Source organism: Alligator mississippiensis, chromosome 4, assembly GCF_030867095.1.
Source record: "Alligator mississippiensis isolate rAllMis1 chromosome 4, rAllMis1, whole genome shotgun sequence".
Classification (NCBI taxonomy): Eukaryota; Metazoa; Chordata; order Crocodylia; family Alligatoridae; genus Alligator; species Alligator mississippiensis.
The window spans coordinates 234,400,503-234,426,621 of NC_081827.1; the positions used below are offsets into that span (position 1 = coordinate 234,400,503).

Below are 26,119 nucleotides of genomic sequence, written 5' to 3' on the forward strand. Positions count from 1 at the left end.
TGGGCAGTGCCATGTCCCTCTGTGAGCTGGTTCCCACCTGTGATTCTGATCCAGCACCAGGGTCTGCGCGGTAGGCACCATCCAGCCAGACAGAGGGGCAAGAGCCAACCGAAACACAACCCAGCCCCCCAGAAAGGGGGTGTGGCCCAGCCACATGGGGAGAAAGGAGCATTGTTTGGCCTCATGGGAAAAAAGGACATGGCCCAGCCCTGGGGGGGGGGGGAGTTGGGGGATGGGGCGTGGCCTGTCTCAATCCAGATTCAACGAAGGGGGTGTGGCTTCGATGTGACTAACAGTGTGGGGCCTAAGGTTTGGGAATTTGGCATGGGGAGGGTGACTATATTATTGGCCACTATTCCCCTGCTTCCAAATTTTCCACTGCATGGGGAGCTCCACGGAACAAATGCAGTGGTTCCACAGGCCAGAGGTTGAGCATCCTTGTGCTAGACCTTTGATGTAATAAAACTAATATAGGATGTTTATGAGATAAGTTACCTCATTGCCAAATTTTAACAAATACACATCATAGACACTGTCTGTTTAATCAGTGTATTTATCCACAGAGTTTTAAATATAGAGTTACATTTTGTAGAGATGATAATGTTGTTGTTTTTTTAAGTCTTTACTTTTTACCTGTAATGAAGCATACTTCAGGTATCATTCCAATGGTAACTTTCTTAAATATGTTCACTTTTATCACTTAGCAATTGGATGTGTGGATTTATTTATTTTTTTAAAGAAAATAAATATTTTAAACACACAATTGTAGAGCAGCATCTTCAGTGGCTTTACACAGCGAGGTATGTTTTCAGTAAAGTTGGGTGTTGGACCAGTCAAATAAAGTTTGGTCAATTGACTGGTCACATATTGATCAAATTGTAAAAAATTGCCAGCAGGTGGAAATAATACACAGAAAAAGAGCACAAGTTTTACATTAAGAAATGTGTCAAAAACAATTTAAAAAATCATATTTCTGATAAGAAAACTACAAAAAACCTACTATAGCAGGTCTGTTTGGATTGCTTTTGTAAAATTGCTATAATCTTTGACAACTCAAAAAAGATGCAGTCAATTGACTGGCTTGCCAACTGTAGTCTGGTGACATAGACTGTGTGAAGAGAAGAAAGTGAATGCTCTGTTTAAATGGGCCTGTAGATTTATTTTGAACATTAAAAAAAATAGTTATTTACAGGTCAGTGCCTAACCTCTTTAAATTGCAGACAAATTTTTAGTAGGGCTCAGCAAGCCAAAAAGAGTTGGCATAAGCTTTTGGTAGCTGTGAAAAGACATACTGCCTCCTAATCAACCAGTACGTGCAGTGTGGAAAACAAACAATTTGCTCTAAATATTGCCTGTTGAAGTATACAGCTCTTGATTATGGAAGCTAGCAAACCCCAGAGTATTTCCTTTGTCTGAGAAAGCATAGATATATTTCCAATGTTCAAGCGTCAGTAATGATAGCATTGAATTCCACGGGTGACTGTCATGCCCCCTGGTGGCAACGCAGCCTTTATCCAGCTCTAGAGGTGCCCTTCTCTTCTTACTTACTGCCATGCCGTGACACAAATTTTTGATTGGAACAGAGGCTGCTTAATGGGTCCTAGAGCAAGCCCCAGTTCTTTTAGATGCCAGCTAGCTGTTCCAGGCCCTGGCTGGTCTCCACCGTGACCTTGCTAGGTGGGCACTGAAGGCATCTGTTATCTTTAAGGGCTAATTACAGCCTCCCATCTCCCCTAAAGCCATGCCTCGCTGGTGTTACTAATGAATGACTTCATTGGGCACTTGGCCCCAATACAACACCAGGCCACCTCATGCCTTTATGCCCTAATTGGGGCCTCAGCCTTGCCAGCCTCTGCCCCTTTTCTCTTGCTGGTTCCCTTAGCCTAGGCCTACTGTGCTGGGCCTGACTCTGGGTCCCAGCCTGAGTCTCACCCTCTCAGGCTGCTCCCTGCTTGGGCTCCAGGCCACTGGCCCCGATTCCACCCCTCTAGGACTGTCCGTCTCATTCACAGGCCACCCTGGCCATGGTTCTGCCCTCCCTGAGCACTGGGCTGCCTCGCCCTTGTCCACCTCTTGTCTGAGCTACACTCCAGCCTCTCTCTCTCTTTCTAGGCTTTTTATACCTCATCATTGGGTCTAAGCCCTGAATCAAGGCCCCTAGCAGGGCTTTAAACACTGGCACCCCACTGTGGGTTAAACCCCCAGGTGCCCTGCTGTGGCCTCTGCTCACTCCCCTTTCAGCCATGTCCAAACCACCAGTTTAAACTAACCAAGGAGGGGGTTCTGGCAAACACAAACCAAAGCCCCTCTGGATCCAGACATAAACAGTGGCTACCTGCCTGCATAACAAGGCTTCCCCTTATCCCAGGTAATGTTCCCCTGTAGGGCAGTAGCACTCTGTTCAGCTTCCTCAAGATAGCCATGGTGCCAGCTGGGAGCTCTCCTGCATTCTCCCTGCTCTGGAGCTCTTGCCTCTAGGGCCAGGCTGCCCCTCCTGACTCTGGCCCTGTGTGTATATACCATCCTGGCCCTGCCCTCCGCCAGTCAGGTGCCTCCCTGAGCTGCCACAGGTGTCTCCTGGTTCAGCTTGCTGGCTCAACTGCAGAGTGACTTACTACTGCTGATCTCTTCTGTGCTCATATCTCATCTCCTATGCTGGGCTCTAGCCCATGGTGCTACTGCTGCACAGCTAGCTCTTTGTTAAATGCTTGCATCAGGTTAATCCCCAGGTACCTGTTACCTGGCAGCTTATAACGAGCAGCTTTCCCTGCCTGAGGCTTTCTGCTGCTCCTTCACCCTTAAAGTAACAGGAGACTTTGGCTCTCTGTTACAATGATCAAGTAGTAACATTAAGAAAGAAAGGAATTGTATAGCTAGATAACTATAAAAAAAACCAAAATGCTTTTTTCCTCATTTTCATAACTGCCTTGAAAATGGCAAAGCATTATAATCATAACACATTTCCTTCATTTCATCTTACCTCCTAATGAAAATGTTACAGTTTGCCAAAGACTCCCTTTGTAACTTAGTTTCTTTTGAGATATTTCAAATATTTAAGTATTAAGTTATTTTTTCCCTTAATTATCTTTTTAAGTACTATATATGCACAGCTTCTATATATATAATTTGTCTGCTTTGTTATGATTTTACCCAGATGTTCAAGTATGAGCTCTTTTTCTTTCTTCCTTCTTTTGTACAGTATTCTATTTTGGACAGACTGGGATGCTAATTTTCCTCGCATTGAGTCTGCTTCCATGAGTGGTGCAGGAAGAAAGATCATATATAAAGACATGGGTACTGGAGCTTGGCCTAATGGTCTTACTGTTGATCATTTTGAAAAAAGAATAGTCTGGACAGATGCCAGGTAAAAACAGTTACATGAATTATCAGTTTTCTAGGGCTTGTTGTTATATATGGAATCTGATGTAGACTGCAGAAGATATGCTACATTACTGATCTTAAAATAAATGTGTTATACATGAGCTGTCCAAAGTTTGATCTTGAGCCCATTAAAGCCAGCATTTAGCCAATGACTGCAGCATGTACAGGATAAGGTCCTTAATATTCATTTGAAATTATTATGAATGAATAAAATACTTAAAAAAAAAAAGATGTACGATAGAGCAAATCCTACTTATCTTCCTGCAAAAAATAGTCATTGACCCATTTAGGAACTACATACATGTCAAAGGCCCTATTGCTAATATTTTTAAAATATATTTAAAATCATGTGAATAAAAATTAGTGGTTTTGTTTTTATATTTCAAATAAATTGAGATAACTTGTATTTTAATTTTGAGATAATACAAGCAGAAAAAAACCCATTAAAAGCAAGGAACCCTAGATCATGTATGCTTGAGCCACCCAAAGGTAATATTTGCTCTAGCTGAGTTTGTAATAATTATATAATGGAAAAAATCTTTAAAAAGTGAAGAATATTCACTGCAGAGCTGAATTATTTTCTCATATTGGCTAAGCTGTCTTGATTTTATATTGGTTTCTTTTAATTTGGTTTTTCTTATAGGTCAGATGCCATTTATTCAGCGTTATATGATGGAACCGGCATGATAGAGATCATACGAGGTCATGAATATCTTTCTCATCCTTTTGCTGTTTCTTTATATGGGAGTGAAGTATACTGGACTGACTGGAGGACCAATACATTGTCAAAAGCTAATAAATGGACAGGCCAAAATGTCAGTGTGATACAGAAGACAAGTGCACAGCCTTTTGACCTTCAGATATATCATCCAAGTCGTCAGCCACAAGGTAACCTAAAAATAATGATATGTTACTTGTTGGAGTAAATGTATACTTATGATTCATATGCCAAGGCATGCTCACTTGCCCTTCTCAGGCATTACCCCATTTAATTCCAATGTTTTTAATTGGTTCTTCTCAGCACACTTGCCTATGAATATCAGCCAGTCTTGGTTACTGTTATGTTCTGAAAATTACTCAACAGATTAAAAGATCTCACTGTTTTTATTATGCTTCCATCTCTGTTCTTTATTGTTTGACTGAAATTATTTTTTTTTATTTTTAACCAAAGTAAATGTGATGTTAAAATAACAGTTGGGATCACTAAGCCTTGCTTTTTACATTTCTGTAGGAAAATATAATTTTCTGTGAATTATATAGTTCTTTTTCTCCACATAAAATCTTTCTCACCCATAGCCTTCTTGCCTACTTCTCCCAGGACCAACAGATATCTTTTCCCGCCCAGCCCCCCCCTACCCTGACCCCTCAGTATTCCAGATAACCAGTATAAGTGAAGTTCTGTCCAGTTGTAACTCTGTGCACCTGATGGCAGGTTCCTTGAGTTCATTCAACAACCTATTCTATTATACAATTATACATTTCAATTTATATAATGTCTTCTTAGAAGAGTAAATTCAATAGTTTGGGGTAGGAGCTTGTGCAAGGTTTGTTCTTTTCTCACTACGTAAGAAAAGAACCAAACAGTTTCTTGGTAATAAGCAAAATCTAAACAGAGGTCACACTGTAACAGTGTCATCTTCATTTACTTGGAGGGGGAAAAAGTAGCTGTGAAATAACTTTTTTGTCTATTAATTTCTCATAAGTTAAGCCTTTTTTCACTTAAAAATTATTCTAATAATTTGAAGATCACATATGTATTTGTTATCTATAAAAATGTTAAATAGTATTACTGTAATTTCTGATGAATGAATCCCTTATTCACACCACTCAATCTGACAGGTTTTATTAGATTAACTAAAAGACAGTAGTTGGAAAAATTCTTTTTGCAAACTTTTGGGTACAAACATCCTTCTACAGGCAGAGGGAGCATCTGCAGTTGTTTTATGCACTCCTAATGGGATAGAAGCCAGTATGCAAGAATCCAGGTCAGTGAAAATGCCAATGCATGGCAGTGAGAATCAGAGGGGGTGAGAGACAGGTGGCAGGGGGAGGAGGGAAAGGAAATGGTGACCTGGTGATGAAATGTAGCTGTTAAATTGTAGAGAGATTACCTGGGGTATCAGATGTTAGGCAGGTTATAATGTGCCATAAATCCAATGTCTATATTTAGTCCATATTTTTGTATCCAGTAGACTGATGAAGCGAGGTTTGTAGGCTCATTTGTGAAAGGTGTTTTGTAAATTCCCTTTGAGGATTAGAACTGAGATTGGAGAGAGAGTGGTTCTCTTGTAAGAAGTGTGCATCCACCAGTAATTGGTATTTCTGTCTTTGATAGATTTTCAGTGTGCATTCATTCTGGTACGCAGTTGTTGTTTGGTTTCTCCTGCATATTTTCCATCAGGTCATTTAGTGCACTAGATGAGATATATTACATTTCTGGAGGTGCAGGTGTAAGATCCAGGAATGGTGTAGTTATTGTGAGTGGTAGAGATATGTTGCCAGAAATATAGATTTCTTGTCCTGGCATGGTCTAGATTCATTTGGTGTGGTTTGGGCCATAACCACTTCACCAGAAGCAAATTTCCTATGCCCAAACCACACCAAATGGATCCAGACCATGCCAGGACAAGAAATGTAAAGCTTGCCAACATATCTCCACCAGTCTATGGGAATGAGTTCCCCAATGTCCCAAAGAACATGGGATGGGGAAAGAGAGGGGAAGTAGCACTGGACCCCAGGAGAAAAGTAGATGGCCCGGGAAGGGCTGAGACTCCTACTGTGGGGCAAATATCCCAGCAGCACCAGAGGAACAGTGGCCAACTCCCATGGCTCCGGCCATGTTTTAAGAGCATGTGCTGGGTTCAGGTGGGCAGATATCTGGCTGCTACTGGTACAAATGGAAGCCCCAAGTCAGCTCCAGCAGAAAGCCAGAAGCCAGGTGAGAGCTGGCATACCAGGGAGATCAGGCATGCCAGAAAAAGCCTGCACACTGGGGAGGACCAGCAGCTTGAGGAGAACAGGCATGCTGGAAAAAGCCTGCACACCAGAAAGAACTTGTTTACTAGAGAGGCCCAGCAGCTGGAGGACAACTGGCATGCTGAGTAAAGCCTGCATTCCAGGAAGAGCCAGCAGACCAAGAGAAGCCTGCACAGTTGGGAGGGCTGGCAGCCAGGAGAGAGTCAGCACATCAGCGAGAGTCAACAGACTGAAAGTAACTGGCTTGGAGGCAAAGGCTGGCTAAATGTAGAAAGCCAGCCCCAGAGTGGGCATTAGAAAAGTGTTAGAAGTCCAGACAAATGGAGGGGTGTCCAGCAACAGGGGAAGCAGCGCAAGATCCCCAGACAGAGGAGAACATGAGAAGAATATTCACTGCAGAGCTGAATTATTTTCTCATGAGAACATGAGAAGAGTACCAAGATTTACAGTGAGTGCTTCAAAGGAGATAGCAACTAACTATGAGCTGAGTAAGCTTGAAGTTCCAAGTACATTATCTTCTCAGTTATTGGAGTGGACTGACCATTTATAACTATTGACCATGGATCTTTAGGAAAAGATTATTCTTCCATTTTTTTGAGAACTTTAATTTTCCTTGCATCAGAAACATCTGGTCAGTGAAAGGATGGAGTACAAGGGGAGGTAGGAGCCCTGGGAAGACAATCACTGGGCTTTCCTGAGCAACATACACCCATTGGGAGCCTTCTGCTCAAATAAATTATACCAAAGTTGTGGCAGGTGGGAACAGAAGTTACTAGTGAAGCCCCAATCAGCCACGAGGAAGACTCTGACACTAATACCTATACAATGCTGATTGTGTGTCTTATACACACTCCCACAACTGATCTCAGTTGCATAATTTTCTATAAGCAAGCTAATTTAGATCAGGAGTGAAGAGTATATGTGTTCACCCTTTGTGGGCTACAGGCAAGCAGGCATCCTGTGCTGGTCAAAGTCTGCAGGTTGGGGGCACTCCTTCCCACCTCCCATCATATCCTGTGGGCTTCCGGGGCTGCTGGAGACTGCCAAGTACAGCCAACTTTTCAGGTCACCCCCAATTGGCTGCTGGGCATGGACAAGCATGCCCCCACCCCCTTCTATGTCACCTTGGACCCCCCCCCTCCAACCCCACACACCACCCTGAAGCTTCGAGAAAAGCCCCAGATAAAGTGCCCTCCCTCATGAATTGCACGTGCCTCCATGTCCCAGCCTACCACCATCCAGCTATGGTGTTCCACTGCCTGCATCCAAGCACGTAAACCCAAGAGCAGTGGTGTGTCCTGCTTGTCATCCTGTGCGACTCTTGCCAGAGGCTACAGAACATCACATGCAGCCATTTGGACATGATCCAGCAATTGGTCACTATGAAACATGGCTTCCTGCCCATTAATGAGCAGTCATATATGGGTCCACCTACTGCACCCTCCAAGCATCTTGGACTGGCCTACCAACTTCCACATAGCCATCAAGGATGAGGCCACCCAGGATGCCAGTGTGCTCTGGCACCACCTCCAGACCATTGGATGCTGGTCCTGGCCCTGCATCACCAGCAGCAACTGATAGGAGCAGATTGTCCTAGGCACCCAGGAGGATAAACAGTGGGGCCAGACCTTTTGCATGTGCTGGGCTGCCTTCATAGAAATCATCACCCATGTGGCTCTCTACATCATATGCCAGGAGGTCAACATGTGGCTATCCTTCACTCCAGACAAGTGGGTGGCCATCACCATCATGAAGTTGACCACCCCCAGCAGTCTCCACTACATAGCCAACCAGCTTGGCGTGGGCAAGTCCGTGGCCAGAGAGGCTGTCGTGGAGGTGAGCCTGGTCATTCAGAATGTCCTGGCCAATTGCTTCATCTGACAAGCCAACCTGCAAGAGGTGGTCGCTGGCTTCCACCAAATGGATATCTCTAACTGTATGGGGGCAGTGGACAACACCCACATCCCCATCTTCTGCTTGCTCCAAGGCACTCAGGCATTCATTAACTGAAAGGACTACTTCCCCATTGCCCTGCAGGGCGTTGTTGACCACCAAGGTCATTTTATCCTCATCTTCACTGGCTGACCAGGCAGCACCCATGATGCCCACATCTTCCAAAACTCCCCACTGCCACAGATAATGGAGAGTAGATGCTATGCTCCTGGAGTCCCCAACTATATCAGTGCTGTTGTCCCTCCCCATATCATTGGGGATCAAGCCTAACTTCTCTTGTCTTGGCTCATGAAGTTCTACATGGGGCAGCTGGATCACCAAAAGGAGCACCTCAACTACTGCCTAAGCAGGTGCCATATGACTATGGGGGTGGGGAGGTCTTCTGTGAAGCCTGGGCAAAGCAGACACAGTGCACAGACCAGTCATGGTGCACCATGCATGCACAGCACTGGCCCCTCAGCAGCCTGGGTATAGGTATCCCCAGACAACGGATGCCCCCCCCCCCTCCCCACATGTGGAATCTCTTCTTATGCCAGTCCCACAGCTCCTGGTGCCAGGAATAAGCTATGCTTGCTGTCAGTCAGAGGCAGTGTCCAAATCCTCCAGCATCTCCTTCTTGCTGCTTTGACGCTGCCAATGGTGATCCCTCATGCTCTTTGCAGCTGTGTAGCCCCCTGTCCTCGAGCTAGCATCACATCCTCCATGCACTGTTCTCCATTGCACAGGTGGTATTTCTGCTGTTTGACAAGGGAGAAACAGAGCTTTTGTGTGAACTTGCAATGTTTGCTAATAAAATGAAGTATAAGGGCAGGAACCTTGGACTCTCCCCCCCCCCCCCCAGCACTTCCCTGGGCACTCATGCAGAGATGATCAGGTGATTTCAGTATGTCCTCTGTCTTGACTCTGTCTCTCCCCCCTCCTGAGGCCAGGAGCTGTGCTGCTGCTCTCCACCCAGCACAGCAGAGACCAAAGTCCCAGCTGTTTTGTGGGTGGACAGCAGACCCTGCAGTGGTGCTATGGGCTAGGTTGCCAGGAAAGAAGAGGCTACGTCCCCCTTCAGAAACTGTGGCAGGCATCTGCTCTAATCCCTCAGAGGGTTTGGGGTCCTGGAGTCCTGCAAAGATTCATACCATCCCTGGTGAAGGCAGGGACTGACTACTCTGCGGGATCCTGGCAGAGCTTTTAAACCACCCCCTCCTTCTCTTACAGGAAAGTTGTTTTAGCCATGTATCCATGCAGGAACAGTACTTTTGTTCCTGACATTTCCTTGGTAAGAGTTGGCTGGTCCTGGAAGGATGAGGTTCATCACTGTTAGGCTGCAAAGTAGGCTGGAATGCTAGAGGACTATGATCTAACTTGAATTGATAAGGAAACACTCCAGAAGGTCAATGCATCAGTCTAACCTAAATTGATCTGAACTAAGTGCACCTTATACCAGGTTTGTCTTAGACCACTTTTGTCATTTTTAGACTGGTCTATATACACTGAACATTGTATGGTTGTGGGTTTAGATTGATCCACTTTCACTTAGAATGGTATAAGTTTAATGTATGTATGTGTCCATAATATGGGCTTGAAAATTCCATTTCCTCTATCTGTCCCTCCCTCACTTCCTTGTTTTAGTTTCACTTTATTTTATTTGTATTCATTCTTGCAGTGTACAACTTAGAAAAGCTAGGGAATAAGAATGTTGCTTGTGATTGGTGCATTCTCCAAGGAAACCAAGGAATAAGAGATCAACTTTAAATGATCAGAAATCTTGATGTTTGCCATGTCATTATAATTTCATTTTGACACCTGATTTCCATTCATTTGAGGCTGTTTCCACTCTAAACATTGTTTGTCATTTTTCCCAAGAAGTGGCTAATAGGGAATACACTGATCAAACTGAAAACAGATCAGCAATCTTGACCAAAAAAGCCTTTAAAAAAATTCTGATGTCATTCATTCAATTTGTCCACCTTTGCTCTCCAACATTTCCAGCCTATTTTTCCAGTATATAGGAAAAAACAAAAAATAACAAAAAAGTTGTAGAATTATAGGGGGTTATAGTAGGTCACAAACACGGTGTAGCACAAGTTGAATACTAAACAACACTGTCATAGTGTTACAGCAAAAGCTAATAGCATGCTGGGATGTATTAAGAGGAATATCACAACGGGTTATGGGAATTGATACTTTTATTATAGTCTGCATTGCTGAGGCTTCACCTGGAGTATCATGTCTCCTTCTGATCCATGAAAAACATGGACAAATTAGGAATAATTCAAAGGAGACTAACAAAAATTATTAGAAAATTAAAGAACATGATATAAAAAGATGTTAGATAAAATTAGGATTTTTTTTTCTTTTTTTGTAGTCTGGAGAAGAGAAAACTGGGGAAAAATTTGATAATAGTTTTCAAATACAAGAAGGGTTGTTATAAAGAGGGTGATCCTCAATTGATTTCTTTGTACATACCAGAAAGGATGAGAAATGATGGCTTTGCATTAAAAAAGGTAGATTGAATTCCACCAGTATTTTCTAAGGTGTTTTACAGTATTTTTAATTTACTATACTAAGCAGTTTGTTGAAATGCAAAACTTTAGGGTGCCTGTACATGAGTGTGGAGGCTGCTCTGACATGCTGTAATTACAGTGCATCAGAGCAGCCTCAATCGAGTCTACTGGAGCATGGTAATTACCAAACTCTGGCAGCATCCAGTGTCTCATGTATCAGTGTCCCTGCATTTTAAAATGGCGACGGGGCACTTGAACTAAAGCTCATCAAATGAGCTTTAGTTCAAGCACCCCCACCACCATTTTGAAGTGTGGGGACACTGATACATAAGATGCTGTGGCACTTTAATTAGAGTAGCTCTAAGAGCCACTGTAATTATAATGTGCCATTCCCTCCCCCACCCCTGGAGCACATATTAAAGTCCCCTTAGTATCAAGAATCTTTGATATTGTAAATAAAATAGATTTACTAGCCATAGTATTAATGCATCTGGATTTCTAAGATGTGGTTCATGACTTCATGATTTTTTGGAGGAGTTCACTGGAGAAAAAAAGACAGGAAGCATTACAGTAGAACTCTTGTTCCAAGTACATATTGGGAACAAAAGGTTAGGTACATGGCTGCCCTTAAACTTATTGATTGTATTTCACATTTGGTGTTTAGGGACTCAGTAGAAAACCTTTGAAGTCACTAAGAGCACTTTCATTGGCATTAAAGTATCTGAATTGTATTTAGGTGTCCAACTGTGGATTAAAAAAATAGTATATGTTTTGTTATTCAAAAATGTATTGTGGTTTGGATGGGTTTATTTTCTGGATTTTTCCCTGAAAAGTGAGGGATAATAGTTTCAGATTTCTAAATTCTCAGATCTTGGTTCCTTGGAAAAGAAAGAATATGTTGGGTTATGTAACCATTTGCATGCCATGGTTATATTAGGAAGTCACACTTTAAAGAGACACTTTCATACTTGGGCAACCATGAAAATGAGAACATTTGTACAAAAGTAATTTACTTTGGCAGTAATGTTCAGTGTTCCCTTTTATACTTGTATATGTGTCACAGTGTAGGGCCCCCAGGTATGGTTGTGATACCCCTAGGGCTCTTTGACCATGCCAATCCTGCCCCACTGGCACTTTCTTTCTCTCCTGCCATGTCTTGTTGATTATTCTAATAAATCGGGAAGCTGCCTTCAAGCTCGTATTCTGGACACGGTCTTGATGGACCCCACTGAACCCTGTGGGTTCTTAGACCCCTTTTGGGTCCCGCTTTAAAATGGATGCCTCCCAGGACACCCTCAGCTTTATGGGCTAGATGCGTGGCTCCAAAACCATCCTTTTACCATGCCCCAAGCCTCGCAAATGGTATTAAATGTTCTCTCTCCTGGGGCCTTGCTATAGTTCAGCCTCTTGTCCTCACCAGGCTCTCTGCAGGCCTGCCTCTGTGCCCCACACTGGTGCTGGGCTCTCCGCAGCCCCACACTGGCACTGGGGTCTGTTCACCCGCTTTGGCAGTGCTCCCTCTGGCACTGGGGACTGCTCACCCCCTTGTTGCTGCACCCCTCTCTGGTGCTGGGGTCTCTGTGCCCCACACTGATGCTGGGCTCTCTGCAGCCCTGTCTCTGTGCCCCACACTGGTGCTGGGGTCTTCTCATCCCCTTGTTGCTGCTCACTTCTCTCACACTGGGGTCTGCTCACCCCCTTATCGCTGCATCCTTCTGTGGTGCTGGGGTTCCCACACTGTAATGGGATCCCCAGTGAGGCCTCCTCCTTCCCCAGTAGTCTCAGCCCAAGCCACCGGTGTATAAAAAATCAAACTTCTCCCAGCATTAAGTGCCTTGTAGGCCAGGGTCTCTGGTGACCTCCTGGAGCCCCTTCATCCTACTCAGAGAAGAACAGGCAGTCAAGCCTCTCAGGTGAGCTTCTCTGAGAGCTCCTTCCCCCTTGGCTGCTGACAGAGAACTCCCTCTCTAGTTCCAGCCCTGGGGTTTATATAGGTAATTTTAAATTGCACCCCCCCCCCAACCGCAGAGCATCTGTAAAAATGCCTGATGTGTTTAAACTGACTTAATTAACAATAAGAAATTTGGTACAGGTGATTGGAAGGAATATAATACAAAAGCATAGACCCATTAACCAATTCTTGCTTTGAGAAGCTTTTAAAACTGTATAATAATAAAAGAATGCTCTGAACATGTGCTAAAGTTATTTTTAAATTTCATATATTACAGCTTTGATTATAACATATGTATTAAACACATTTAAAATATTATTATTTATTAACTATTGATTATAATGACATGTTCAGATACAAGATAAAATATGTAAAGAATTAAAAAAAACAAGAAGGCTAATCTAAAATATAGAGTGACGCACTAGAATGTACTGAATCCCTGGAACATGCAACTTCTGGTGCTTTTGTATTGAATCAATTTTTGTATTTGAAAACACAGTGCACATGTTAACAACTAGAATTAGAACACCATTGTCACTAAAAGCCTCTACTCATATCAGTTGAACTGAACAAGTAATTCAGTTATATACATACATGCACACAAGCACGTGTGCACGTGCACACACACAGGCACACATGCACACATATACATACCTGTGTGTATTTATATATGTGTATGCACACACGCACGTGCGTGTGTGCGAGTGTGTGTGTGTATGTATATGTGTGGATCTATATATGTATGTGCTTTCCTTTCCTCATAAGACTTGTTTTCTTGTCCTCTGATCATGTGTGTGGCTCTCCTCTGGATTCTCTCAAGCTTCTCCACATCCTTCCTAAAGTACAGAGCCTAGAACTGGATTCAGTACTCCATATGTGGCCTCACCAAGGCTGAGTACAGTGGGAGGATGACTTACTGGTTTTGTTTGAGATTCATTGGTAGATACAAGCGAGGGTTTTGTTTGCTTGGCTGGCTGCAGCATTGCACTCATGGCTCGTGTTCATCTTGTGGTCAGTCATGACCCCCCAAGTCCCTTTCATTCATGGTGCTAGTGATTGTAGCTCTGTCAAGCCTATAAATATGATGTGGATCTTTTTTCCCTGAGGTGGAGCACCTTGCATTTCTCAGTGTTAAATGCCATCAGGTTTTGATCCACCCACCTTGCAAGCCTGTCCAGGCCAGCCTGAATCACCAGCCTATCCTCTAGTGTGATCACACTTCCCCATAGTTTGGTGTCATCAACGAATTTAGATTGTTTATACATATGTCATCAGCAAATCCATTTGGTGTCATCAGTGAATCCAGATTTTTTTTTTTTTTTTTTTTTTTACATATTTATAAACAAAGTACTAGTCCAAGTATGGAAACCTGGGGGGGTGCCATGTTGACATGGTTCCCTTGACTATCACTCTCTGGGTCTGACCATGGAGAAAGTTCCTGAGCCATCAGACTGTGAGGTTGTCGAGTCTGCAGTTCCCCAGTTTAACCATGAGGACTTCATGGGAGACCAAGTCAAAGGCTTTTTTGAAGTACATGTAAATTATATCAGCCTCTTCTCCTTTGTCCAGGTGATGCATCACCTAGTCATAGAAGGAAATGAGGTTGGTCAGGCATGACCTACTTGCACAAAGTGATGTTGGCTATTGTTCAGAATGTTGCACTCCATTAGCCTGGTGTTAATGGTTTCTTTGATGTTTTTTTCCAAATATCCTTCCCTCTTGGGGTGCATTCCATCCAGGCCAGCTGATTTTTGGGTGTCGAGCCTCTCAAGAAGTCCCCTCATGAGATCTTCGCCAATGTTGGGTGTGTCTATGCCCTGGCAATCCTGCATTTTGTTAGGCAGGGTAGTCACCTTGGGTTGGTGGAAACCAACAGAAGTAATCATTAAGGAAGTTAGTTTTTTGTTTTTTTTCCTGGATCTTGGTTGTTAGCTGCTCCATTTGTTTTAGCAAGGGCCCAATGTTACCCTTGTTTTTCTTTCAACTACCCACATATCTAAAGAAAGACTTTTTGTTCTCTTTGATTTCCATAGCCATTTTGAGTTCAGTTTTGGCCTTCAGTTTCCTAGTTTGCTCCCTATAGGTATAGGCCAGTGCCAAATAATCCTCTTTTGTGATGTTACCTGACTTTCAACCCTTGCAGGCTTCTCTTTTCAGATACAGGAGGTCCATTAGTCCCCTATATAGCCAAGGGGGTCTCCCAGCCCTTTACTACCTTTCCTATGGGCTGGGATGGACTTCCCTTGTGCTTCAAGGATTGCATTCTTAAGAAGTGACCACTCATCATGGACTCCCTTCTCTGTTAGATTCTGATTTCTCAGGGCCTCGGCAACCAGCCTCCTGATCTCTAGAGAGTTGGCTTTCCTAAAATCAAGGATTTCTGCATTGCTGATTGATTTGCCAGCTTTGCGATGGATAGAGAAAGTGATCAACTCATGATCACTGTCTCCTAGCTTCCTTTCAATTCTCAGGTTGCTCACTAGATCACCTGCTTTGGCCAGTACCAGATCCAGGAGTGCCTTACCTCTTGTTGACCCATTTCTTCTTGAGACAAGTAGAGTTCCTCAATTCAAGTGAGAAAGGTACACAATAGATCCGATTTGGTAGTGTGCTCCTCCCATGAGATGTTAAGGTAATTAAAGTCACCCATGCCAACCATGCATGGGTTGTCTGGGAATGGAGAAAGAAGCAGAAGTGCCTCTGAGGGAGGGTAAGGGGTGGAAGTTTTACCCACTTTAGAGACTTGGGCACCTATACTTGTGCAGTGAGGCTGCTCTGAAATGTTGTAGTTAAACTGCCCCAACTGCCATTTTTCAGCATCGGGACCGTGATACACATGATGGTCCAGGCACTTTAATTACAGCAGCCCTTGGAGCCAAAGGATAGGGGGACAGACAGCTGTTGTGGTTCCTGCTGTGGAACTGGAGTCTGCCCTGTTGTTTCTTCATGCTGCACCATTCCCCCTCAGCCCCCAGTCTCCCTCCTGCACCACTCTCCCCATCTACTGTACTCCTCCTCACCTTGGCTCCACAGTGGCAGGCTTTGTCCCTGCTGCAGCCTGAGGCCTGGAGCATGGTTCCAGTCTGGCCCTGTAGTGGCTGTGGCAGGGAGCTCAAACCATGGAGCCATGCTCTATGCCTCAGGCTATAGCATGGATGGAGCTTGCCAGCATAAAGCAAAGGTAAGGGTTGGGGTGGAGGTGCAGGTGGGTGGGTGGATGAGACCTTGCGGGGCAGAAACCTGATACTGTGGGTGGCAGAAGCAGCATGGAGGGGGAAGTAAGGAGAACAGGGGAAAGAAAAGTGGAGCAGCCTGGGGGCAAGAAGGAGGCTGGTACAATGGAGGGTTAGTTGGGGGTGGGGGACAGGTAGCAGGGAGCAACTGCCTGCTTCTCTCACTGCCTGTCCCATTACTGATCCCTGACTACCCTACCATGAGGTCCCCACTACTGCCTCCCCCCTGCCTGACCCCTACCACCTGTCCCATTACTTCCTCACTCATCACCTCCCATACCACCACCTGCAGTAGTGGGAGGGGGGAGGGGGGACTTAATAATTAGATTCCATAAATGGAATATTATAATAAATTTGTAAATTTTCTGTGTGTAGAATCTAATTATTGGGTGGCCATCTTACATTCAGGGTCATAGTATTTGGGTAAATACAGTAAATAAAAAATGGCTAAATGTGCTTTTGTATAACACTAAACTTGATCTTTACTCTGGAACCACAGATGTTTGTGAAACCTTTTTCTCAGCTGTTTCACCTTGTTCTGAACATAAATCATTGAAAAAACTAGCACTTAAATTTTAGTCAAGAGCACGAGGGGATGAACATACTGAAAAGTGATCAAACAACTTTTTTAGGCTGAAACCTGTGATTATGAGAAGGCCAGATCATCAACTATTTCTCAGGGGTTTCATCTGATATCTGAAAATAAATGACTGCAGGAACTGTATGTGCTGTTTGAATTTTTATCGTCTGAAAATTAGGGCAAGCAATAGAATAGCCAATGAATATAAACTATACCAATACCATCGGGCTCAGTTATAATTACAACATCAAAAACATTTAACTTCATAGCATTGTTTTGTTATGATCTTCATAAGATATTCTGTTGAGGCCCATACTGCCAGCTGTTAAACGTAATAACCTTTTATGGAAATGTGGCTGAAAACGCAGATGAGCAAAGATTACTTTTTTTGGTATTTCTTCCCTTAGTTTGAGATTTAATCATAAGCTGTTTGAGGAGGATGGGGGTGGTATACTTTAAAAAAAAATGATTAAAAATATATAATTTTTAATCCTTGAAATTATAAATGTTTTTCTGGAGGGTTCAGGGTCTTAGTCGCATTGTCTTGGCAGTTTGTGTCCTACCTGTTTCACTCTAAAATATATGTTCTTGTTGACAAAATGGGAGTGCTGGCTGAAAGTTATTTAACTGGAAGTAGTAATAGTATGATATTATTTTTTCCATAGTTGAGATTGCAGGTTACTTCCATTATAATATCCCATTTAACCCCAACTGTACCTGGGATATGAGAATTATCATGTTTAATATGAAGGCAAAGGAAAGAATTTGTGCAAAGTACAGAAAGAAGTCATCAAGGTATCTTTTGTTATACCGGTAGTTTGTTTTTAGATTCTTCATAAGGGTGGAGCGATAAGGTGTGAACCCTGGCATTAGTTAGAAAGTTAAAATTACATCAACTGATTTTTTAAATATAACCTGGTACTTTATCTATGTAATATTCTTCCTTATAACACTATTCTTGCCAAAATTGTTGAGAGATTCAGTGTAGTGGCTAGGTTTGTTAGCTTTGTGTCAGTTGGTAAAGTTTCAGTTCTTTTGTTTTCTGTTTTTTCAGATAAATATAATTTTAGATGTTACAACTCAGAACTCCAAAAAAGGATTTAGAAATGAACATATGCAATTGTATGTATACTAACAATATTGTTATCAGCAGTCCCTCCAAGTTGAGGATGATGTCCACGAAGCTTGATGGGTCCTCAGGTGACTGAGGAGCCCAATTCTGGATACACATGTTCTTCAGCCATGGGGGCATGTTGTTGTGCAGGGGAGTGGGATTCACAGCTCAGGGTTGGTTTCCTTCTCCTTCCTCTGCCACCACCATTCTGTGTCAGTATCAAGTCATTGTGCCTTGAAGTGGTGCATGCCTTGGTGGACCAGGTGGTGTCACACCAAACAGTCAGCAGCTTGCTCCTCCCAGTCATTGATGTCAATGCCTCCATGCTTGAGGGTAACCTTGAGCATGTCTTTGTATCGTTTCCTTTGACTTCCCTTTGAGCATCGGACAGTGGAGAGTTGGAGAACAGAATCTGGTGAAGGATGCAGTTCTCAGACATCCAGACTCAGTGGCCTGTCTATCAGAGTTGATTTCTCAAGAGCAAGGCTTTGATGCTGGTGGATGCAACTTCATGGAGGACACTTGGACTGGTCCTGCAGTCCTCCTATTTGATCCCTGGGATTCAACACAAGCACTGCTGGTGCAAGCTTTTGAGGGTCCTAATGTGCCATCAGTAGATGGTCCAGATTTCACTGCAGCAGAGGAGGGTGCTCAGCACAGTAGCCTTGTAAACCCCACCTTTGGCGACTTCCAAAGGTCTGTTTTTGAAGACATGTTGTCACAGCTTGAAGACGGTGGCACTGGAACAGTTGACTCAGTGCTAGACTTTTTCATCGATGGTAACCCATTGAGAGAGATGGCTGCTGAGATACAGAAAGTGCTCCGCGTACTCCAGAGCTTCCCTGTCTGTGTAGAGTGTGAGGGATGTTCAGCTGGCCTGGGGAGGGTTGCTGGAGAACCTTTGTCTTGGCAACATTCAAAGAAAGACCAAATCTCTTATCTACAGCATTGAAGAGATCTAAGGTCACTTGCACATCCTGTGCAGAGTGAATCATCATGCAGCAGTCGTCCGCAAACTGAAAGTCGTGGATACCCTTGGTGGTGAGTTTCCTTTTTGCCCAGAAGCACCCAAGATTGAAAGGCTTCTCATCCAGTCATTACTAGATACTGACGCTGGAGGGTAGATCATCTCAGATGAAGTGGATGATGATGGTAAGGTAAATGGTGAAAAGTTTGGGGGCAGTCACGCAACCTTGTTTGCCCCGGTCTGGATGCGGAAGGCATTGGTTTCAAATCTTCCATTCCAGACAGTGGCGGTCATATCATCATGCAGGAGCCTCAGCATGGTGACAAACTTCAGTGGGAAGCCAAGGCATTGAATGATGCCACAGAGCTTCATGATTTAAGCAATTGAATGCCTTGGTCAGGTCAATGAAGGTAAGGAACAGTTCTTGATTTTGCTCCCAACATTTTTCTTGGATCTGCCTTGCAACCAAAACCATGTCCGCAGTGTCCTGGGATGGTCAGAAGACACACTGGGTTTCCAGAAGGATCTCCTCAGTGATGGAATGAAGCCAGTTCAAGAGGTTGCAGGCCAGGATCTTATCCACAATAGACAGGGGAGAAATCCCCCTGTAGTTCCCACAGTCACATTTGTCCCCCTTCTTGTAGATGGTCATGATAGTTGCAGTCTTGAGATCCCTGGGGATGTCCTCTTTGTCCCAAAGGTGGAGGATGAGCTGGTGGAGTTGTGATATGAGCCAGAAGCTGCCAGCATGGTAGACCTATGTGGGTATACCATCTGGCCCACAGGCTTTGTTGGTTTTCATCTGTTGGATGGCCCGCTTCAGATCTCTCATGTTTGGTGGATCACCAAGGGACTCTACCACAGGGTGTTGTGGGATGGCTTGGATGGTCGTCTCTGATATGGTAGACTCCCTGTTAAGGAGGATTTTGAAATTCTCCTTCCAACGCAGACAGATGGTGTCATAATCCTAGAGGAGCCAAGAGTCGTCCTGTGATCAGATGGGGTTTTATCTAATAGAGCAGGGTATGTAGGATGTCTAGGTAGCCTGGAAGAAGTTATGCATGTCATACTGGTCAGCGTAGCCATGGATCATGCATGCCTTCTGTACCCACCAGTTGTTCTTCATGTCACGGATGCATTGCTGCACCTCAGCCTTCAGCTGGTGGTACACTGCTGTCTTTCACTGAGTTCATGGATGGCTTTGCCAGCCGGTGAAGGCTGCACACTTCCACTCAAGGAGATAGTTAATCTGAGTGTCATTGACATTTTACCAGCCCTGGTTCCATTGTGATGTGAATCCAATAGTCTGGGTGCAGGCATCTTGGACAGCAGACTTGAGTTGCTCCCAGTGTGCCTGGATGGAGATGTCATCAGCAGTAGGGACTTTCTTTATAGCACTATACAACTGGGCCTGGAACTCCTCCCATTCTCCAGGGTCCTTCAGAGCTGTGACGTTCAGCCACTTCCGGGGAGCCTTCTGGGTCTTCCGGTGTCTTGGCGCCAGGCAGATGTTCATCACTGAGCGCACAAGTTGGTGATCTGTCCAGCAGTCTTCATGGCTCTCATGACAAGTATGTCTCTCAGGTCTCTACCTCAGACAATGAAGTAGTCCAAGAGGTGCCAGTGCTCTAACCTTGGATGCCTCCACGTGGTCTTGACCTAGTCTTTCTGGCAGAAGACAGTGTTCATCATGATCAGGCCATGCTGCGAGCATTTGGTCAGGAGCAGGATATTATTGGCATTGGCCTTCCCCACACCATTCTTACCAATAATTCCACTCCAGATTTCATGGTCACGTCCAACCCAGGTGTTGAAGTCACCCAGGAGAATGACCTTGTTGTCCCTGGGGATGGAGGAAAGGGCATTGTCAAGATTGGAGTAGAACCTTTCCTTGACTTCCTCATCAGAATCTAGAGTTGGAACCTATGCGTGATGACAGTGGCACATTGGTTTTGGTTGAGGTGGAGGTGAAGTGTCATCAGGCTTTCATTGACACCCGAAGGGAATTCAGGGAGCACATCAGTGATCTTGTTCCTGATGTCAAAACTGACTCCGTGGGTATGGGAGTCAGTCTGGTTTTACTTTCCAGAAGGTGTACCCTCCACTGACCTCCCTCAGCTGTCCCTCCCCGGCAAGCCAGGTTTTGCTGAAAGCAGCAATGTCAATGTTGTGCCTCGCTAGCTCCTGAGTCATGATGTCAGTTCGTCTTTCTGGGCAATCACTCTTTGGGTTGTTGATAAGCGTTCTCACATTCCAGGTTCCAAAGTTTAGCTTTTTCTTATTTTGACCACAGGAATGGTGATCCTGCTGGGTGCAGTTTCCCAGCCAGGAGAGATGGGACAGCCTATTTTTGGGGCACCTTTTCTAGCCCCCTCTCCATCAGGTGAGCAGAGGGTATCCTAAAAAGGACTTCTCAGTCATGGATGCAGCTGCTGAAAGACACCCCTGTCCCGACACATGTGCCCAACAACCATCGCACATCCACTGCCTGTATGCAGATTCTTGGCTGGGGGTCTCCAGGTATCACAGCCCTGCCCCCATTGCCAATCCTTCACTGCCACAGGGCTTTTGGCCCGGACGGAAGCCCGTGCGTGGCATGTTTAGTGTGGAGACTTCAGTGCGCAGTCGGGCCCACACGGTCTTGGTGGTTGGTGGCCAGGTTCAGTGGCATGGCAAACCATGATGAGTGAGGCCACTTCTCCATTGCAGCTTTCTTCCGCCTTCATAGCTGTTGGGGCCACAACCTTCCCCCGCCTACTCCGCCGTTGAGGACTTCTTGGATCATTCTTTGTCTAGAACCTCCCCCTTGACCTTGCCACCATGGGTGGCCCTACCTGGAGCATGAGCTCCAGACGGCATCACTCTTGTGGTCAGTGGAACACACAAGCCTCTCCACCACAACAAGGTGATGATCCTCAGAGAGGGAATAACAGTATATATGGCAATAGTAAGGAAACATTTACTTCACTCTTAAGGTAATTAGTGTTATGATAGTCAATGACTTTTGAAGAAAACTCCAAGAGCAAATATCCACATCTTGTGCAACCCCATCTCAAAAACTACTTGGGCTAAACATTGTCAAGTTATTTTTTTGAATAAAATAAATTTGAAAGACACATGTTGATATTAAGTTTAAAACTCAACAGTGATGTATGAATAGATAAATGCGTGGTACCCTGGGACATGTGAAAAGAGTTGGTAACAAAATTTTCTGAAGATAACATTACAAAAGGCTATAATGGTTTCAAGAAAGATAAACATCAATGGCAAATGTTGAAAAAGACTAGTACTAATGACATTTAAATTAACTTTCTGTCTAGGTGCTCATGGTGAACCATATGTTCTAATATCTGAGCACCTAAATGGCCATATTTAAATGTTGGTTTTCATAATTTTGATTTGGCAATAATTTGTAGGGGTAGGTAATTGTGAAAGCACCTCTTTCATTTAATAGTTCATATGCTCTTATCTCTAGGCATATCTTATAGTTGTTGAGTTTTTACTCCCTTTCTCCAGTTTCAGATTCGTTGACATAAATGACAGTCCTCCTCTGAGCATAATTGTGGTCTCCTTCCTTCAGAGGTTATTAAACTATTAATGTTAATTCAGAAAAGATGAGAATGTTCAATATATATATATATATATATATATATATATATATATATAAATAAAGAATCCAAGTGATCTGCTTATGTCACATGATGATGTTGCTGCATTTTCTAGTCCACTAATAACCAAAGAGGCATAAGAACATGAAGGCAAGAACATTGTTTTAATCTTCTGAACCAGAAAAGTTGCATCAGGATTTTAAAAGAATGGATGAAATACATTTATGGCTCACTGATGTTGATTTTTAATGAACTTAAACACCATGGCAATTTGAAAAGTGAGTAAAGGCTGTGCCACTGTTCAAAAAGATAATGTGGAATGATTAGGCTAATTATCATGGGATTGACTTAACTTGGATGAGCCCAATCTAAATTAGATCACCTACTCAGGTAAACTAAATTAGTTCAGAATCAGGTTAACCTGGTTTAGCAAATGTCTGAACTGGTTCAGAGGGCAGACTTGGGGCTGGAGAAACCCAACTGTTCACGCCAGCTCTGCATCCGACCCTGACTAAACTATATTTAGCTACCAACCTACTCACAGATGGATGGTGAAATACTTTGACATTTACATTTAAATACTATACTTGCAATTAATACATTCCCTACCTTAATAACATGTAGTTGTTAATAACAGTATTCATGCACTCTGTTGCACCTTGTGAATGTGTTCTCCATAATTATAAGCACTACAGACCTTTTTTTTTTTTTGCTTTCCTTTTAAACTAATGCTTAAGATCCTAGAGCATAAGATGGCAGGCAAGAGGGAAGCATACTAACACACCGAGCAGCTGGGAACCTGCCCAATTTGATAAGAGGCCTTTGGGGACTTTTCATTTTATGTAGTGACATTACATATTTACACACCTCGCATACATCTTTATTATTCACAAAGGAACAATACCAGATTGTTTGCAGAAAGGTGACTTTCGGTGATCCACAGATCTCATTTCTTAAATATTTCAAAGATGACTTTCCCAGGCATTTTGTTGCTCAATGTTCATTGTTTTAATAATCAGTTTTCCATTTTCCTGCAGATGTATATTAATAAAAAAACCCATGAAACCATACTGCTAATTTCCCTTTTTATACATGGTCTATGCATTTAAGCCAGATTTGGATCATACATATAAAAAGGAAAGATTGAAGTGTGGCTTGATGAGTCAGTTAGGGCCAAATCCTATTTCACCTTTATGGCTGAATCCAGATGTGCAGGCATGTGTGGTTAAACATGAGTTTAACATTAATCAGTGCATGGTGCTGCTAATTTGCAGTGCCAGGGTAAAAATGGCTACCAGGATTTCCCAGTAGCAATCCCCCCACCCCCCAAACCTAGGGAAAAAGCAGCATAAACCATACCAAAATGGCAACCTGAGATAAATGCAGAGATGGGGGAGCAGGAAGCCCAGGGCTGCCTGCTCTCCCATCTCCATGTGCTGTGAAGACTCTGTGCTGTGGCACTCTGCACCCCAGGTAGCCCTATGGGCTGGGTGTCTCAAGACAGGGAGCAGGCAGCTATAAGTTGACTGCTCCCCTGTCTCCGCATGTCTCAGGACAGTGGCTCCACCAGAGAGTCCTGCACTGAGGCACATGGAGCCCCAGTTCTGAGGTACACTGTGCCCCAGCTAGTTGCAGAGCTTCTGGGTGCCCAATGGGCCAGAGGCAAATGTTCTACTGGCTATGTTTGACAGCCCTGCAGTAGGCTTTTGGGCTAAAAGCTAAGAAGAATTGCTTTCTTCATTGCTTCTGCCAAACAGCTGCCAGTTGTGTTTTTTTCTCCAAAAAAATTTGGGAGGTATGTGCATATCCAAGCAATTCTCTTCTCATGATCACCAAAATTTGCAGTCCCTCACAGTCAGTGATTATTCTCTTCCATAATTGTCTTATCCGCGAGTCTGAAGATAACTGACAAGGCCTGTCTGGGATCAACAGACACATTTACACCTTGGGCACATTTCTGTGTGGGATAGGTGGCTCTGGGTTCTTAATACATGAGGTCAATGACACGCTGTTTCTGCTGCTTCCACTTTTCTGTCTCCTGTTGTCTTCTGACATCCTTTGTACTCAGGCTCCTCCTCCATTTGGGGTGAGCCTGGGTAGTAGTCTCCCATGAGTTAATGTCAATGTTACATTTTTTTTAAGTTGCCCTTGAGGACATCCTTAAAGTGCTTTGTCTGCCCTCCTCCTGCGTGGTTGCCTTGATTGAGCTGGGAGAATAAAACTTGCTTTAGGAGTCTGGAGTTTGGGGACATCCGGATGCCAATGGCAGTCCCAGCGAAGTTGATTTTGGACAATCATCACCTTGATGCTCATGGTGTTTGCTTGCAAGAGAATACTAACATTGGTGCATTGGTCTTCCCATTGAATTTAAAGGATCTTCTGTAGGCAGTGTTAATGGTACTTTTCCAGTGACTTGTGATGTCTTCTGTACGTTGTCTACATCTCAGCTCTGAACAGTAAGGTGGGGATTACAGCTTGATAAACCATGAGCTGTGTTTCTGATCTGTCGTGATCTTCAAACACTCAATTCCTCAGGTGTCTCAAGGCTGTGCTTGCACATTTGAGGTGATGTTAGATTTCTTTATTGATGTCAGCCTTCTGTGAGAGATGTTTCCAAGGTATGGGAAATATTCAGTGTTCTCCAGAGTCTTACTGTGAATCTGAATGACTAGAGATGGGGACTGCTCATTAAGAGCTTGTTGATGGAGGACCTTAGTCTTCTGGAGGACCCTAGTCTTCTGAATGTTAAGTATCAGTCCTATTTTATTATATGCCTCAGTAAAGACATCAACAATTGTCTGAAGGTCTGCTTCTGAGGCATTACACACTGCAGCATCATCAGCATACTGGAGCTCAGTGATTGCTGTTGGGGTGATCTTGGTTTTGGCTGGAGTTGGCTGAGATTCAACAGCTTACCATCCATTCGGTAGTTTAGCTTCACTCCAAAAGCTTGTTGCCTTGTCAAATGTAGCATTGCGATGAGGAATATCTTCTTGACTGGAGTGATGACACAGCCTTACTTAACTTTCATCTTAATCTCAAAGGGATTTGTGATAGATCTGTTATTGAGAACCACTGCTTACATGCCATTATGTAGCAGGGAAAGAATGCTGGTGAATTTTGGTGGGCATCTGTACTTCAGCAGGATCCTCCACAGTGCTTCTTGGTTGACAGAGTTGAAGGCTTTGAGTTGTGATGTGAGCTTCTCTCCCTGCTTCTTCAAGATTTTGGCAGGGAATCCACCAGATCCAGGTGGCTTGTCATTCTTCATGTGTTTTATGGCTTTGCTGACCTCATCAAGTGTTGGAGGGATTTCGAGATTATCTCTGACTTGGTGTTGCAGAATGGATTTGAGAACACTCTCATCATTGAGAGTCAATTGAGAAGGTCTTCAAAATGCTCCTTTCAGTAGGTGTTCGTGGCTCTCCTTTTCTTGATCAAGTTTCCTCCATCCTTAGGTCTTGCAGGGGTTGTTCTCTGAATGCTCAGACCATGTAAGAAGCCTGCGCTGCCCCCAGGCATAGGTCTACAAGTCCTCAAGGATAGAGCAGGTAGAAGAAAATGTTAGAATCTCAACAGCTGTGAAGGTGGACAAAGTCTGCGGCAGAATGAGATCTCCAACTGTCTTGGCTTCCTTGCCATTGGATCAAGGGCATGTTCTGTCCAGAACCACATTGAATCTGATATGCAGCAGCTTCTCCACTATAAAAGAAATCATGCGCAGGCATTTTCTAACTTGATTCTACCTCTGAATTTGCATGGCCAGAGTAGAGCCTCTTGGCCCTGTAGGGCAAGCACCGCCACGCAAATGAAAATGGAATCTATAATCTGCATAAATGCCTGTGATGCATCCTGAGT

At 43.9% G+C, this 26,119-nt stretch overlaps 1 protein-coding gene across 5 annotated transcripts in view; it reads left to right on the top strand.

Annotated features, from left to right (window-relative positions):
- Nucleotides 1-26,119, top strand: part of LRP1B (LDL receptor related protein 1B) — a 1,609,743-nt gene that overhangs the window by 1,030,920 nt on the left and 552,704 nt on the right. For all 5 annotated transcript variants that reach the window (XM_019480601.2, XM_059727405.1, XM_059727406.1 and 2 more), the window contains 2 exons: nucleotides 3,200-3,364; nucleotides 4,025-4,269. In XM_019480601.2, the coding sequence (XP_019336146.2) occupies nucleotides 3,200-3,364; nucleotides 4,025-4,269 (410 nt within the window). The remainder of the gene's footprint in view (nucleotides 1-3,199; nucleotides 3,365-4,024; nucleotides 4,270-26,119) is intronic.